This window comes from Urocampus carinirostris, chromosome 4 (assembly GCF_059441175.1).
Source record: "Urocampus carinirostris isolate Australia breed hairy pipefish chromosome 4, RoL_Ucar_1.0, whole genome shotgun sequence".
Taxonomy (NCBI): Eukaryota; Metazoa; Chordata; class Actinopteri; order Syngnathiformes; family Syngnathidae; genus Urocampus; species Urocampus carinirostris.
This window is the reverse complement of record NC_142352.1, coordinates 13,217,538-13,234,319: the sequence shown is the minus strand read 5'-3', so window position 1 is coordinate 13,234,319 and position 16,782 is coordinate 13,217,538. Positions and strand designations below refer to the sequence as shown.

Here is a 16,782-nt window from a genome sequence, read left to right as displayed (position 1 = left end):
GCACTAACAAAAAAATCAACCTGCTGTAGTAAATTTCCTTTGCAAGACACCAACTTGCCTCCAATAGGTCGAGCAGATCCGGACATGCAGCAATAAATGGCTGTTGTATTTTGTAGGGGTCAAAAATTATTTCCCACATTTTTACCTTTCCCTTTAGTCTTTCAGCTGTGTTTTCAATAAATACACATCCAATTTAATGTCAGTTCCAAGCCCCCAAAATTAAACTGCAGTTAAAAACATGAAAAGTTTGAATAAGTTGTATTTGGCAACAATGTATAGATACTATGAGTCCTCTGTATACAGACCTAAAATATGTACATGAAAGTCTGGCTTTAGAATTTGCATAGAACTTTTTGTTTCTATGTCACTACATGAATACGTGAACTGAAATATTGAGTATGCTATTGAGACAGTAGCAACATTGCATTGAAAATGAGCTCTGAACACAGTAAACGGCAATCGTGTACTCTTTTGAAGCAGAGTTACCCGACAAACATTTTAATTATTGGGGGAAGAGCATATGAGTCCAAGCTTCATGAAAAGAGAAAAAAGGCAAATTTCATATGTAAGAACATCAAGCCAAGGATAGACTGGATACTTCCAGTACAGACCCCTAAAGTCACTGAAGCAAGATGAAGGGGCGACACTTCGTTCGATCTGCCAGGATGGCACTGGACAGCAGCAGATGGCGCTGCGAAACTCGAGATCGGAAGGGAGACAGGACCATTGCCGCGGGGCCTGTGTCACATGAAATCCTCGTAGTCCTGAGTGTCGAAGCCGCCGTAATCCAGGTCGTCTCGCATCTGTGCTTTAAAACCGCCGCCGGGTATGACACCTTTCTTCTTCTTTTTCCCTTTGTTTTGCTGGAAAAGAAGTTGTGATTGAGGGATTTTATACAATTGACTCATAATGCAACGAAGATTTTCACTGAGTAGGCTTTGGTTCAATGACGCCCATGGGATGAGTCGGGACGCCATTGTGCGGAGAGAAGATGGCCAATAGGAGAGAGCTAAAGGACTTCAGAAGAGGGCTTCCCAGAGACTCCAAAGTCACTAATTCGGCCGTTTTCGATGGACTACACTTAGGTAAATTGTTAATTAAATTAAATCTGCCCCCGTGTGAAAATGTCGGCTTTCTTGTTCATCTTTTCCATCAAGAAACGAGCGCGCATAAATTGTTGGGTGAATGTAGGTTGTTTGGTTAATGGAGTCAGATAACTAATTCGAACAATTTGGTCAACGGTACATTTTGATATTAATTCCCAACATGGTGAAACATTGGCTCTCTTTGCCAACACCACTTTCAGTGGAACAACACAGGCCTTCTGGGAATCTAACATCAACTTTATGCAATTAAAGTCAAAAGACAGACCTGGGCACTCTGTCCTGGAGACCTGTAGTTTATCAAGAATCTCTACTCCATAACAGGATTCCAATCGCCATTATCCATAACAAGCTCCTCCCAGCTTGCTAAGGAGCTGATCATCTGAATCACTCGAGTTGAAAAGGAGAAACCTCCAAAAACATGCAGGACATGCGGCCCTTCAGGACCGGCGTGCCTAGGTCTGCTTTTTGATTTGAAGTGAACATGTGACAGAACCAGAGACTACTCAACTTACTAGACAGTGCCCCCTAGCAGCCAACAATTTTGTGACACAAGCGAAGAAGAATCCCTCTGCAATCTTACCTTTTCCAGTTTCTGTTTCTCACTCAGTAGAACTGAAAGGGAATTACTGACTTTTTTCAAGTCTTCAACCTCCACTGGGGGGAAAAAGGTTCAAGTCAGATAAGTATTACAATATGCGAACAAAAAGGACTATTAATATATGCCTCTTTTCCACAATACCCGTTCAGCACCGCACCACATCATGCTACTAAGCTGTCATAGGAGTAAGTGGCGGTCAACATAAGGACAAGATCATTTTTATGTTGGGTCTACAACTAAGGCTGGGCGGGTCGGTCCAACTATTGATATGATCGACTATAAGCGAGTGAATGGATCAGATCAATACTATTGTTCTCAGATAAATACTTTGTTCTTGAAACAGCTTCACTGCATAGATAACGCACCACCTCCCTCACCCAGCCTCCTCTGCCACTGTCTCAATCTATAACTGAATAGGTGACTGACAAGTATTCATAAGTGTGTCTGACCAGGCCCTCTCCCTACCTGGCCTGCTGCATCCAGCCAGCCAGGCAAAGAGAAGCTAAAAATGAAAGAAGCAAACAGGAAGTGCCGTGTTTTTCCCCGCTACAGAAAAAGAAAAATCCAGGTGCCTCGTGTGTTCAAGTGTTCTGCTACTTCAGCAATACCGCAAACTGACATGAGCACAAGAAAAAGATCTCACCCTGTAGAGGGCAACTAGCTGCAACACAAAATGTAAACCTCTAACTCTTATCATTATCACAGAACTAAGAGGGCTTTACCATTTTCAAAATATTGTTCAATGGAAGTTATTTTACTAGTCTTTTTGAAATTGTCATACAGCACAGTAATGTTTGTCACATTGCTCTTTTTTTATTTGACTCTTGGCTTTTAATTTGAAAATGTGCATTAAAAATAGGTTTTTATTAATCATATATCAAATTAAAAGGTTTTTCAGTGCATATAATTTTGTGGTGTGTTTATTTAAGTTATAAAGTAAAAAAGTGGGGGAAAGGGTTCTGGTATTAAATAATCATGATGTTTCCAAGCAAAATGTGTTGGTATCAGATAGTTATTGCTCAAAATGACCCCGTTTCTACTTGGATCAACCTTATCTGCAACTCTCTCCTCAAAAGGATGTCAATGCAAGGCGTGCGTGACATGTTTTTGGTTGCCAATTCATGTTAGGTTATTTGCATTGAGCGAAACATTGATATCGATGCGTATTTTGATTGCCATCGGGGAGAATTATAATAAAGCGGGCACAGGCCTACTGCCGAGTTCAGCTGTTATTTAATCAAGCCTTAACATTTTAGGATCGCAACGAGACAAAAACAACCAAAAGCCACAATGTTAACTGAATTTTGCCACGTCATTTAGAAATATGCAGAAAAACAGGTAGGAGACAAGAATTGTGCTAAGCAGGTGGCCGAAGTTTCTGTGTTCGAATAGAAAACACGCCGGAGTCATTCGAAGAGAACCACCCAATAAAATGGACGAACACGTTGGACCTCAACAAAGCACCCACGTTCTTGGCTGATTACAAGACTGCCCTGTTTGGCCCCAACGAAACTATGGTTCGGGAAATGGGATTCTGTTAGACCCTTAAGGCCACAAAATTGGAAACTGAAAAATACGGATCCTGAAATAGGCAGCAGAACCGGTATTATGGAAAAGAGGCTTCCACTTTAAAAGGAGAGCTCACATGAAATACAGAGTTCCCGAAACAATGAATCCAAAAAACTTGAATAATGCACCGACTTCTCAAACTGGGATATCTTTTCTTTAAGTAACTTTTCAAACTCTGTGAATTCTTCCTTGGAAGACGGACACATGGCATCAATTCCAGAAACTGAAGAACTGCCATCACCTGGAATAAAAAAGATAAATAAAAAAAGATACATTTTGAGCATTTGTAGATGTAAAAATAGGAACGTCAAAGCTAAAATTCCCACACGATTGAATTTATCAAAATTAAACTAAAGGCTTTGTTAAAAAGCTTCCCATTGTAGCTTAAGCTTGCATTACAGGCACCCTCTGCTGCTGGGGTTTGATTTGTCGGCCAGAGTCTTGCACTTTTGTATTATTAAAAAACATGATATTTTCAAATATATACATCAATGCAAAGTTAATCAAAATAAGTTTGAGATTTCTCAATATATAAATAGTTGCAAAAGCCATGTTATTTGTGCCATGCATTTCCTCAAAGTGCCTCTTCAACATGTATATAAATGCAGCACTATCCTCTCACCCAACGCAAGCAAGTCAAGTCATATTTATTTGTATAGCCCTCAACTACAAGATGTCTCAAAGGACTGCACAGGTTTATACAAGCAAGTAATAAATACCAAAAAAAGATAATGCCCAGGTGTATGACTGGCAGGCTTATTTTTGGCAACACCCTACCTGCCACCCTCCATCCTGTCTGCCAAGCAAAAGAGGTCCACACCCATACAAGAAGAGTTATGGGAATTCCGGCTCTTTTTAGAGAACCGACTCTTTGGGCTCACTAAAAAGAGTTCTTACCTCTTCCAAAAAAGCTCTTCTGATTTTGTTTTACCTTAAATTGATATATTAACAATTATGTAACTACAGGCACAAAATTGCTTAAAAGGGGGAAAATAAACCCCCCAAAAGAAGAAACTAGAAAAAGGAAAAACAAAAGCAAAAGCTAATGAGTGATAAAAATACAAATAAAAATAAATGAGAAAAAGTGTTTATTAAGTGTGTATTACTTATGTGAGCAACACTTAATTAACTGCACATAGGGTAAGAAATGATATAGATGCTGAGAGAATCATGTTACTCGGCCAATAAAATAAACATGTTCACACAAATTAACTGTTTTTATTCTACATAGTCTGTCTCGCTGCGAGTAAATAGTTGAGTTGTAAAGGAGTTTGCAATCATTAACAAGGGGTGAAATTGGTTGAGATTTACACGTATGAATACGAGTGGTGAATTGTCTGCTACTGTGAAATACCAGCTCGAGTATTTATGATTCAATAGTTTCTTAATCTAGACTCTTGCTTTTGCTCCAACATGCACCAGATCAATCCGTCTGAAATTAACCCCCCTAGACTGTCCACCCACCAGGGTCTCACAAAATTATACGGGAAAAAAATAATTGGTTGCCTACTTTTTCTTTAGTCCAATTCAATTTTAAGTAGGGATGTTTGGCCAATACAAGTTTTATTCACAACAATCATAAAAACAAACACGAAAGCTTGCCCGACTACATAGTTGTTAATGCGTTATTTCACTGCACAACTAGAACTACATTGTGAAAATTTTGACAGGACTTAAGAAAAAAAAATTACCTTAAGCTATGTAAAGAAGAAAAGGTAAGCTGCAGCACGACCAACTTGAAAAAAAAAGGAAAGGAACACTTACCAAATGCATCCTTTGCTAACTCCAAATCTGCATCTTCCTGTAGCTTCTGCACTCTTAACTTCTCTGCAAGTTGTTCTTCAGGCGTAAGCGCCTCCTAGAAAAGCACAAAGGATAACATGACGAACGTGTCCATCAGTGTGTATGACACATACTCACGCAGGAAAGACTCACTTCCAATTCCTTTTGTAATAAATCCTGTTGTTTTTTCTTCAAACGGTTTTCCCTTTCTTTAATCTTCTCACTCAATTTTTTCTTCTCGGGAACCTTTGCCTCTGAAATAAAGAACAAAAATGAAGAGCTGATTAAGTACAACACATTTTCTCAAAATTGCTAAACAACTACACACCTGTCTTATTCAGTTCTTTTTTCTCCTCATCTTCCTCATCATCCCAGTTGTCCTGTAAAACAAAAAAACAACTACTTAATTTCTATTACCCTTTTAACAGGCAACAAAGCTATAGTTTTCAGGATACTAAAAGCAAAGCTGCAGTTTGATACAGTATTAAGCAACTTTGTTCAAATCCTTCATTCAAAAATCAGTGACCTTTTTAGTAAACTTGACAAAGTTAAACAAGCATGAAGAGTGATGGAGATCAGGTCAGCATGATGAATTTGACCAAACTAAGATTCACTCGAACTCAGAATTATATGGCTTTCATTATACATAAACAAGTTGCAATGGGTCATTAAACTTGCAAGTGCACACTGCAACGAACCAAGAACAACGCAGACTACATATGCATGTGTAGGGAAGTAATATGGTTCTATACCACTTAATGGGAGTAGTCAACACACCTCAATGAAGAAAAAAACAAACCAAAAAACAGAAGGCCTCTCCTGGGCAAGTTGAATACTTGCTGTAATCCCGACTGTGTTCGTGTTTTACAGCTCCATGCGAAGCAAGACCATACTTTTCACACAGGCAACTGATGAAACTAAATTCCCACTTGACTGTTTAGATCACAAAATCATGAAATTTAGCAGTCTACATTCAATCACATCAATCATATGAATTATTTGAGAAGTGTGGGCAGAATGTGCTGAGGGAAAACGTGCTAACTGCGGTTCTTGTTCAGGCCTGAAGCATTTGGGATAACCATTATCATTCACGGGGGGTTGATAAAGCCTTGTAAGTTGTTTCCGCTAGTTTGTAGTATGTGACTAACAATATTGCAACAACAGTTGTTTCGCATGCTTGATATTTTCAAACCCATTTTCAGCCAACTCAACTGAGACAAAAAACATAAAAAAAGTCATGGAACTAATATGGATGTGCAGCGTGTGCAGAGTAGCCAGAAAGGAAAACAACACACAAGACGCTAACTGATTGATACTCGATTGAGAGTGCAAGAAAAATAGAAAATAAATATAGACGGATGACAAAAACCACAAAACTTCCGAATATAAAACAGTAAAGGTAGGCAAAAGTTGGAAAAATTTATTAAAAAAAAAAAAAAAAAAAGAGACCAGATTGGTTGAAAATAGTTTCCGATTGGCCGTTTGTAAACGTCCATCAGCAGTCGCTCATGTAAACTCTGGGGACCCGCCCAAGTAGGCATGACAGGAAGGGTGAAAATCGGACTGATGTGTAAATATTCTTGCTCAGACTATAATAATGTATAAAATCTGAAGAACAAACGTCAATAGTCAAAACCTTTTGAAATCAAACTGTATAAAATTGAAATACACCGTGTTTTCACGGCTATTAAAATATTTTATTTCTTTCTAAACGTGAGCCGCGCCCTATCGCCCAGCGAATCTATTGTGGCAGACGTGACTGACAGCTGAAGTCCTGGCAAAAGTTTAATTACTGCTGCTAGTGTTCCTTTTTGGTCTTCAGGGATAAATAGGTTTATCATGATTTTAAATCATTATGCATTTGCCCTCCCTGAAAAATGGACAGAGGTTCATGGATTTATGTCTGTTGACCAAGCACAGTGCCCAATTGGGTTTGGCTTGTGCATTTTTTTAAATGAATCTGTTCTATGATCAATAATTGATGTATTCTTCCATTGACTTCTATTCATTACCATTTTACACGCAATTAAATACAACTTCATGCTAAATTTAGATTATACCAATCAATTATCAACATATTCGTTTTAACAATCCGTGACTACTCAGCTATTAAATTAGTCATTGGTTGAACACCTAAAAATTCAAGCATCAGATGAATTTATTTTATAGATACATATCTCATGTTCATTGTAATAAATTCGCCCTATGCTGTCTCGGTTGGACGCGGAGATTAGAATTAATGAGTTTGTTACCTCCCGTCTCGATTACTGTAATGCACTACTCTCCGGTCTCCCTAAGTCCAAAATCAAGAGCCTTCAGCTGGTACAAAATGCTACAGCGAGGCTTTCAACTAAGACAAGAAAGTTTGATCACGTTACCCCGATTTTAGCTCCCTGTTAGATTAAGATGTGATTTTAAGGTTCTGTTGGTAGGATACAAAATCATGCATGGACTTGCTCCCTGATATCTTTCAGATTTAATTTCCCCCTATGTTTCGGTCCGGAGTCTTCGCTCTGAAAATGCTAGTCTACTAGTGATCCCAAGAACCAAGAAGGGATCCGCAGGTTTGAGAGAGTTCCCCATTCGGGCCCCGGTGCTGTGGAATGCTCTTCCCCCTAAAATTTGATCTGCAAACTCAGTGGAATTGTTTAAATCTAGGCTTAAAACACACTTGTATTCCCATACAAACTGAGAATACACACAAACTGTCGTATTTTCCCTTACAAAATAATCTTACACCATATTTTTCTTCCCGGAATGATGCGTAATGGGAAATCCCCAGGTGGCAGACGCATGCGCACAGTAGCATCAAACCGCTCGCTTCGTTTGCAACGGGGAAAAAAAACGATACCGAGAGAGGCTACCGCGGCAAACTCGATAGACTTGATTAATTTGCCGTTTCGTGTGATCGGTGTTGACCGAAAGGTAACAATAATTGACAAATAGCGTTTATCCGTACAGATTTTCTTGTATGTCGTACACGTCTTAAAATGCATAATAAGCGTATTTTGTATGGCAAAAACGCACAGGAAGACAAGTATGTATTCTATAAAATATGAAGAACCTAAATTTTATGTTGACAATATCTGAGGTGATCCTAGAAGGGGATGACCTCATGTACGGTCCCTCCCAAGGTTTCTTCATTTTCCTCATGTTGAGGTTTTTGAGTTTTTCCTTGCCCTCATGTAGATTTTAGATCATGGGATGGTGTAATAATTAGTCTGTGGTTTGAAATCATCTGTGGTCTGTGCAGCCCTTTGAGACTATGTGATTAAGGGTTATACAAATAAACTCGAGTTGACATGTAATAACACATTTCCAGAGTGGGAAAAACATGTAAGCTGCCAGTATAGATAATGAACATGGCCTTTCACAAAACTTTCAGATTTACAACACGCCTCCAAGCATTAAACAGGAGCATAACGACATTTCACATGAAATCATCAGTTTCTTTCTTCAAACATATGAACAATTCAGTATCCCCCACCCCAGGCTAGCATTTTCCATGTCAACAAAACATTCAGGTGGAATCCACCTGCACAGTCGCAGCAACTCAAACTCAGCTTCCTAAAAATAAACGGAAAGTTCTGGAGCTAACGTAAGATGTTGGGTGAGTCATCTGACCAGATGGGTTCATCTGACTACCCGAACAACAACAGCCTGCACCTTTCATAAATAGGTCGTTTCCCCTTAAAATGGCATGACAACCGACTTGGGATCCTGCAGAGTCCATTTTGAAACAACAGGTTGTTTTCTGTGCTTTCAATGTTCAAGTTACGAAGTATGATTCCGAAGGGAAGTCGAGGGAGAGCTAGCCGGTGTGTTAGCATGAATGCTAGCCGGCTGGGCCAACGTGGGATTAGCTTCCAACTTTTTTTATTTGATTTTAACTCAACCGAGGGAAAAGGTAGATGTTTACAGCCACTAAATTTAAAAATGGATACTTTGACTAGTAAATATAAGTTTTCTTTAGTTTAGCCGGTGGCCAAAGCAGAAGCCCGTGTTATCGGCGGATCCCACATGAGGTAGCGGTTAGCTAACCTGGTGGCTAGCGATTGACTGTCACGCTGAATCCGCGTCATAGAAGGGGAAACCCGGCAGGGGTGCCAACGTTTCGCCGCCCGTTAACGAAACACGTGGAAGCCCAATTGTCGACGTCGCCATTTTCGAATTCACCTACTTTAACGTCGTCATCCTCGTCTTCGCCTTCCCATTTGTCCTGTGGCGCCTTCTCACCCGGCTCCTGAAGCTCGTAGTTGTCAGCGTCTGTAAAATGGAAAGCATCAAATGTGTGAGGGCCAGCCACATAGGACAAAGGGAGAGAATGAACAAAAGAAGCGACGGGTTCGTGTATCGAAGCGGGCGGCGAGCGAAAAAATGGGAAAGCTGCAATGGAATCCAAGTTGGTTTCTTACCCCAGTCCGCCATGTTGGCTGTGATGCTAAATGTTTGACAGGCACGCGCGCTGCTCATTGCTGGCCATGCTCCGCCCACTGCGATCCAGGCTCCGCCCACTGTGATCCAGGCTCTGCCCACACGTCGTCTTCGAGCTGCAGAAATCAAAATGTACAGTGGAACCTCGGTTCTCGACCATAATCTGTTCCAGAACCCTGTTCGAAAACCGATTTGTTCGATCACCGAAATCATTTTTCCCATTAAAAATAATGTAAATCGTTTTAATCCGTTCCAACAACCTGATTGTTTACCTTGAATTTTTAACGTAAAGCTAACCCAGGCTAATCGTACATTCGCGTTATCGTAATCTTCCGTACGAAAGATTACGCTAACATGAACATGTAAAAATAAATAAAAAGGATAAAGAAAAGAATTATGAATAGGATTTCTTACCTTTGTGGTGGTCAGCAGAAGGCGCAGGTGGACAGTGGGGAGAGAAAAATCATCAAAAGTTTTTCGACCTCCTCCAAAACTTGCGGCCGTTGCTTGCTTATAGCACTCACTCCCTTAGCCACATCACTAGATTTCACAGCCTCCTTATTCTTTAGTATCGTACTGATCGTAGATTTAGCCATGTTGTATTCCCTAGCAAGATCAGTCACTCGCTCACCTCCTTCATATTTTGCTATTATTTCTTTCTGAAATACAATAGTTGTACGCACTACTTTTCTTTTTTCACCTGTAGCAACTTTGCTGCTTGCACTGACTTTCTTAGGAGGCATAATAAGGGGCTAAAACACCCGTACGCCGCTCAGCATCGCACCCTAGCGTACGCACTCACGCATTACCGGCGTTCGAACTCCAATTTTTTGACCGAACAGCGAAGCAAGAATTTCTCGAACAAGGGAAAAATTACACACCCTCCCATTTATAAGTAAACTACTCATTGGGCCCCCTAGTGGTTGTGAGGCTGTAAGCAGCCGCTCAGATCGCTTATGCCTTGGGCTCTGCTCTCCATCATGTCCTGGGTTGTCCCTGAAGCCTCCTGCTGGTGAGACATGCCCGGAACACCTCCCGCGAGACGCATCCAAGTGTCACGGTCTAGCACGCCCTCCTCACCAGAGGGCGCCAACCAGGGGATGTGGAACTGGGTTCAGGTGTGCCCAATCTACCCAAACCTGTTGCTGTCTACTCTGACCCTTTATAATGACTGCTTGGACAGCCCCTGGGGTCGGGTCATTGCCATTCCCATACCACTTTCATCAGGTCTTCTGTTTCTGGTTTGGACACTTTGCTCATTGTTTTAAGACCTTGTTTTGTTTATTCCTGGTTTTTAAATAAATACCATGCTTTGTTGAGTAAACTTGCCTCAATTCCTGCTCCCCTGGATTTGGGTCCACCTCCAAAACATGTGACCCCAGCAACTGCACCAGATGCCCCAGGCCCTTCAGCTGGAGAAGCAGCTCTACACTGAGTCCCTCTTGGATGACTGAGCTTCTCATACTATCTCTTAGGGAGAGCCCAGCCACCCCGCAGAATAAACTGATTTTAGTATTCTGTATTCATGATCATGTATTTTTGGTCAAAAACCAATTATGACCCTAGGTGAGGGTAGGAACGTAGATCATCTGGAAAATTGAGGACTTTGCAATTTGACTCAGCTCCTTCCTCACCACGTTGGACGGGATAATTTACCGTAAGTGCTAATAATAGATACCATATGCTCAGTTAAAATGTAGATGGCCTAGCCTATTCTGAAGTTATTTCTATAATTCAAAGCCAAGAAAAAAACAGTCTATTGAACTAGTGATGTTCTATGTTTGTGTAGGATTTGAACACTTTGATTTTTTTTTAGGTCTTACATAAATTAACGTAAGTGTTGCTTGTAACTGTCTCGGAAACTGGTGGGACAAAATTTAGCTAAAATTACACATTGTTGTGAAACTCAAACATCAAACTGTCAATAACAATGAACTGCGACATATACACGTGAATTTCGAAATTATTTTTTTGCGTCACACACAAAATAGCATGTACTTACATTCACTTCTATACAATAAAATAAATTGGAAAAAATCCATAATACATAAAGTCAAACATTTATTCTCCTGAGTGGTTCTTATCTTTGAGTTAACAACACACAGAACACAATAGTGTTTTTAGTTACTGAAATGGAAATTCTGAGAACAGGTTCAAGAAAGTGCTATTCATGAATTATGAACAATGTAAAAGGACTTGTGGTTTACAAATGGATAACTTTGAAATGCAACAAAAAGCTCCACTTACTCATTTAGTGTTGTAAGAAATTAGTAAGAATTGACAACATGAAAAATCTTTACAAAACACATGTTAATTTAGCATTAAGAAATTACGATTTGTTTTGGAGAAATAAACAAAAAGGGTAATTCTAAAATATCTGCAACAATCCGACTGTGTGTACGTATGTTTTGTGGTTTTAACATTTATATGTGACCATTTGAACGAAGAACTACCGAACTAAAAAGTTATTTATCCTAAAAAATCAAACAAAAACAAAATCGAAACACATGTGGCTGCAAAGTTACAGTGGACAAATATGCATACAAAACAATTGACTGCAAATTTTAGGTTTAATGGTGAACATGCCAGTTGACATTTTTATTAGATTCATAAAATTAATAGTTCATACTTACATTTAGGTTCTTCTACCTACATATATAAACAAAAAAATATGAGGTGAATAAATATGTTGGTGAGGATGGTCAAAAACAATCAAAAACTAAATACAATCACATAGATATGCATCTTAAAAAGAACACAAAACAGACATATGCAGGGTATGTCATAGTTAGGGCAGACAAGCGGGACCTTGATGCTGGAGGCATCTGGCTCAAGCTCCCGTACCTTGTCTTTTTTATGCACAGATCTGGACACTCAAAAATGGGCAAAGGCATGTCCAAAGATACTTGTATGACACACACCAAAAAGCAGTCAGTTTCACCATGAGCACCCAAGAGAACTATAACAGATACTCAATTATTCATCGATCATGAGATTTCCGGACAAAATCGGAACAGGTTCTTATCGATCAATATTACCCTCCATTTACGCACCCTGGAAGGGATTACCTCAAGGTTTCTTCATTTTCCTCATGTTGAGGTTTTTGAGTTTTTCCTTGCCCTCATGTAGGTTTTAGATCAGGGGATGGTGTCGAAATAGTCTGTAGTTTGCAATAGGCTATGGTCTGTGCAGCCCTTTGAGACTCCTCAAGGGCTATACAAATAAAAATGACTTGACTTGACTTCATTATATAATGCTGAAAATTTATGGGGACAGCAATGATGATAGTGATGGCAAAAAAAGTGATGGTGATGATAAAAAAGAGATTGTGTATCCATAGAGCCAATGTAAATATGTATATTCACAAGTTATATTTTACATGTTATATTTTACATTTTACATCTTGTTGGTGATGGGAATGAGTGGAGAGGTGTTGTGAAAGGATAGTGAGATGTTTGGACGTGTCCTAAGGGATGGGCAGGGCACCCGTATGATGCGGCAGGGGTAAACCAGTGAAAGCTGTCGGGCCCTGCTGTTGAACAGAAGAGTGTGTTGTGTCACCCTGACCAGAGTGACATGGCCGCTTTCTTGTGTCCCATTTCATCTGGAGGGACGAAAGCATGACCGACTTGGGTTCCGAATTGCCTCACTTGGCATTTGGGTTGGCCATGGTCCAAAAATGTTTGTGTGTGTTTTTTGCGACTTTTTCCCTTTTTAAATGTTTTTTATTTTTGTATGTGTTTGTCTTGCTGTCGGTCACCCCTCTCGAGGGATATGGCCAGGGTAGATAGAAAGACAGATATTTTACATGTAAATACACAGGGGATCTAGATGTGGAAGTCTGGGGGTAAGATTTATGAGCATATGCTTCTTCCTACTCCCTTTGGAACATGTACGTTAACCTTGTGTTTGATGTTTTGTTTTTGCTATTGTCATGTTCGACATAAAAGTTTCATTCATTCGTTCATTTATTGATAAACACCATTCTAGATTGTCAAATTTGTGCTCTCTGCTCTGCAAGGGATATATTTCTGATAATTGTGAGATTTCAGTTCTGCTAAGACTCTAAGGATCAGATGTGTAAAAACATGAATGACCGGACAGACTTTATTAATGTATGCTGATGTACAGTATATGTGTACAATTTTAAGTGGGATATCTTTGGTTTCATAGACAGTTACAAAGTTACTTCTTGATCCAGCACGGATGAGTCAATCATGGCCCATGCTGCAGCATCAGGACCATCAACAGACCCAGGATCAGGTACCACAAGCTGGGGATTAGCTCAAGGCCATGTGACCTTCCTGAAGGGATACAATGACAATACAGATTATTGGGATAATATGAAAAAAAAATGTTTATTGCCTAAACCTGGTCAACCTTTTCATTGTAATCCAGTGATAATTCAATATTTGAATGAAATATTGTGCTCAAATGTTTTTTCAACATGACTAGCGGAAAATTCAAGGAATTCGTGTCATGATCACTGATGCGAGGCACCTGAGCTTGCTCCTTTGGTGCCAACTGCCTCGTACGCTGATTGGCTGCCTGTCACTTTTTAAACCCCCCCCGCCTTCCTGTCACCGGTTGTCAGTCCGTCCGAGAACCTCAGCTACGCTAGGCAAGCCTTCCGACCCTGACTCTCTCCTGTTCTGATTCCTGTTTGATTCCCATCTCCGACCCCTTTTCTGAACGTGAATACGTTTTTGCTCCCCCGACCTGGACAACGATCTATTTTTTCCAGCTCTCGACACTGCCATCACTGGCCACGGAAATGCCACTTCTGCGTCTGGGCAACCTGCTCCCCACAACCAGCGATCTACGAAGGCTTCGTGTATACTATCCTTTCCCTTCTTCCTAATAAAACTAAAAGAAACGCGCGCGAGTGGGTCCTGTCTTCGTTCTGGTCCAGACAATTTGTTTGTTTAAATACCTGCTGGGCACCCGATGAAGCCATTTGGACCATTATTATTATTAATTATTAACTAACTTTCGCTTAATGGGACACTGTGTAATATTTGACCACTAGATGTCGCTGAATTTTGAAGTGCAACTAAAAATGTGTGCTACAAAGCACAGGAATACCAACTACGGAGACACAAAGTTCCAAAAAACCACGCCGTTTTTCTTCTCTTTTTTTGGGCGAGCCTTTCACAAGGTTTTGATTTAGGCGTACCCATAGCAGCTCCCTCTGGGTAAGCTTTAGGTTGTGTGAAATAAATACAGGTTTCTCGACCTATTAGTATTTATAATTCAAATCAATCAGTGGTGGGCCATCAGAGCCTGCAAGGCCTTCTCTGCTTACCTAAAAGGTATCGGAATCATCTATGAAGCCATTTATTGGTGCCAGGGTCAGAAATCTACCTCCTGGCCTCCACAACCAGTTTTGCAGACCCCGAGCCATAACATCCGAGTTAAACAATTGTTGGTTTAGTCAATCAGATCTGAGTTGGCAGAGCCAGAGCCTTCTAGAAGGACAAGGGAAACGTTGACTGTTTCGCAAGATATGATTGGCAAGGGAGCGGTAACAATTACAATAAAAAGGTGCTTCCGTTGAACAGACATTTTTAGCCTTAAATCAAATAAAAACCTCTGTCAGAAATACGACAGGAAAGCCTTGACTTTCCACATTAGCTTTGCTAGCGATTGAAAAGAACTTCTTGATGCAACTGAAATGCACAGACAATCTGTATGACAGAGTACTTGAACGCTTCTTGTACACTGTAATGCTGGGGCTTTAAATGTCGAAACACTTTCCCGGTTCAAACTATTTTTTTGCCAAAATCTGAAAAGTACAATAGTGAAAATAGAGTGAGGGTGTCTCGACCTCTAAAGTCCACATGCCTGTCCTCCCAGGGCATCAACACCATATAGAGAGCTGTCTTCTGAATTTCTGACAGAGCTTGGATTTGTTCCTCTGTCACTGCAGCAGCCTGTTCATGAGAGAACATGCTGATCTGCTGCTGATGGAACACAACCTTCAGGTGGGACCCAATGAAGACAGGAAAACAGAAGACAAAAGATGAGTTAGCTAGGAGAATATACAGTATTATTAACGGAAGACTAAAGAAGACTTACAGCAAATTTATCGGGAGGTATCATTGAGATAGCCAACGGGGATATTCCTTCTATTTGGTCTTTTACCAATGCCGACATGGCCATATCTTCGATACCAGCTGTAAGAAGTCAATGTGCAAAATAGAAAGTAGCAAGATTGAAAAATGTTTCGGATGCTCTTGGTTTGTTATCAGTAGAATTTAGATGTTAAATTTGGGAACATACATAGAAGCACTTAGTGATAGGTGCAAACTCTATACCTGCCAGACTCCCAATCTCAAGAAAGACCTCCATCCCCCATGAACCGATGGGCCCAAAAGCCAGGCTGTGGGTCAGGAGGCCCACCAGGGCAGACAACTGATCTTCTGAGCAGGACAATTTGAGCTGACCCAGCTCCAGCACTGCCTTGCTAAAACCATCACGCGGAGACAAAGACAAAGACTGATGTTAAACACTTTAAAAATGACGCATGTAGTCTAGTGCAGTGGTTCTCAACTGGTGGGTCAGGACGCAAAAGTGGGTCGCAGACCCATTTTGAGTGGGTCGAAGGCTCTTGCTTAACCAAAATGATACTAAGAAAAAAAAACAACGGAGGTTCAGTTATGGTTAGCGTGTGTGCGGCACAGTTCTGACGTCATGAGATCGAACCTTCCTTTGTGGAAGTTCTCCCCCGTGCTTGCGTGGGTTTCCTCCGGGCACTCCGGTTCTCTCCCACATCCCAAAAACATGCATGTCAGGTTATTTGGCTAGTCCAAATTGTCCCGAGGTGTAAATGAAAGAGTGAATTGTCTGTCTCTCTGTGACTGGCTGGCCACCAGTTGAGGGTGTCCCCTGCCCACTACCCAAAGAGATGAGCTGAGATGGGATCCAGCACCCCCGCGACCCTACTGAGGATAAGCGGTGCAGATAATGGAATGGAATGGAATATTCTATCATTCACTCAACTGAAATATTTTTTAATTTAGTTTGGAATTTTAATACAACAAAGGGAAACCATATTTGTAGGAAAAACAACACTTTCTTCATTGAGAAGTATGAACAGACAAACAAACTAAAAAAAGCAATTCCCGATGTTTGATACAATAATGAATCATCTGGAAAATGTCCTTGACTTTAACATATGTAGCGTACATTCATTTATACTTGCTTACCTAAACTCGACAGCGTTGAAAGAGCTCATTTCTGTTGCCTTAGCACCACACACAATGTGTCCCATTGCAACCAGGATGCTTGAGT

The 16,782-nt window shown here is 40.5% G+C and overlaps 2 protein-coding genes across 2 annotated transcripts in view; both read right to left on the bottom strand.

The window, feature by feature from the left end:
* Positions 1-242: 242 nt before the first annotated feature.
* Positions 243-9,572, bottom strand: eif3jb (eukaryotic translation initiation factor 3, subunit Jb). The gene is made up of 8 exons (XM_088333692.1): positions 9,471-9,572; positions 9,236-9,321; positions 5,384-5,435; positions 5,209-5,309; positions 5,038-5,131; positions 3,350-3,514; positions 1,687-1,760; positions 243-863 (listed from the first exon to the last, which is right to left on the bottom strand). The coding sequence occupies exons 1-8, from the start codon at positions 9,526-9,528 to the stop codon at positions 744-746; spliced, it is 750 nt and encodes a 249-aa protein (XP_088189818.1). The 5' UTR covers positions 9,529-9,572; the 3' UTR covers positions 243-743.
* Positions 9,573-12,915: 3,343 nt separating this feature from the next.
* The window catches only part of strc1 (stereocilin 1), a 66,949-nt gene continuing 63,082 nt past the window's right edge, over positions 12,916-16,782 (bottom strand). Inside the window, exons 25-29 of the mRNA XM_088333172.1 lie at positions 16,698-16,782; positions 15,807-15,955; positions 15,568-15,665; positions 15,317-15,467; positions 12,916-13,793 (exon numbers count right to left, since the gene is read on the bottom strand). The exon at positions 16,698-16,782 is cut by the window's right edge and continues 58 nt beyond it. Coding sequence (XP_088189298.1) covers positions 13,705-13,793; positions 15,317-15,467; positions 15,568-15,665; positions 15,807-15,955; positions 16,698-16,782 — 572 coding nt within the window. The 3' untranslated portion in view covers positions 12,916-13,704. The remainder of the gene's footprint in view (positions 13,794-15,316; positions 15,468-15,567; positions 15,666-15,806; positions 15,956-16,697) is intronic.

Excerpts from the sequence above, each read along its gene's own strand:
- eif3jb (XM_088333692.1), bottom strand. The coding sequence starts at position 9,528 with ATGAGCAGCGCGCGTGCCTGTCAAACATTTAGCATCACAGCCAACATG. Across the intron at positions 3,515-5,037 it reads GTTAGCAAAGGATGCATTTG|GTGATGGCAGTTCTTCAGTT; the intron begins GTAAGTGTTCCT and ends TTTTTATTCCAG. Across the intron at positions 864-1,686 it reads AGAAACAGAAACTGGAAAAG|CAAAACAAAGGGAAAAAGAA; the intron begins GTAAGATTGCAG and ends CTTCTTTTCCAG.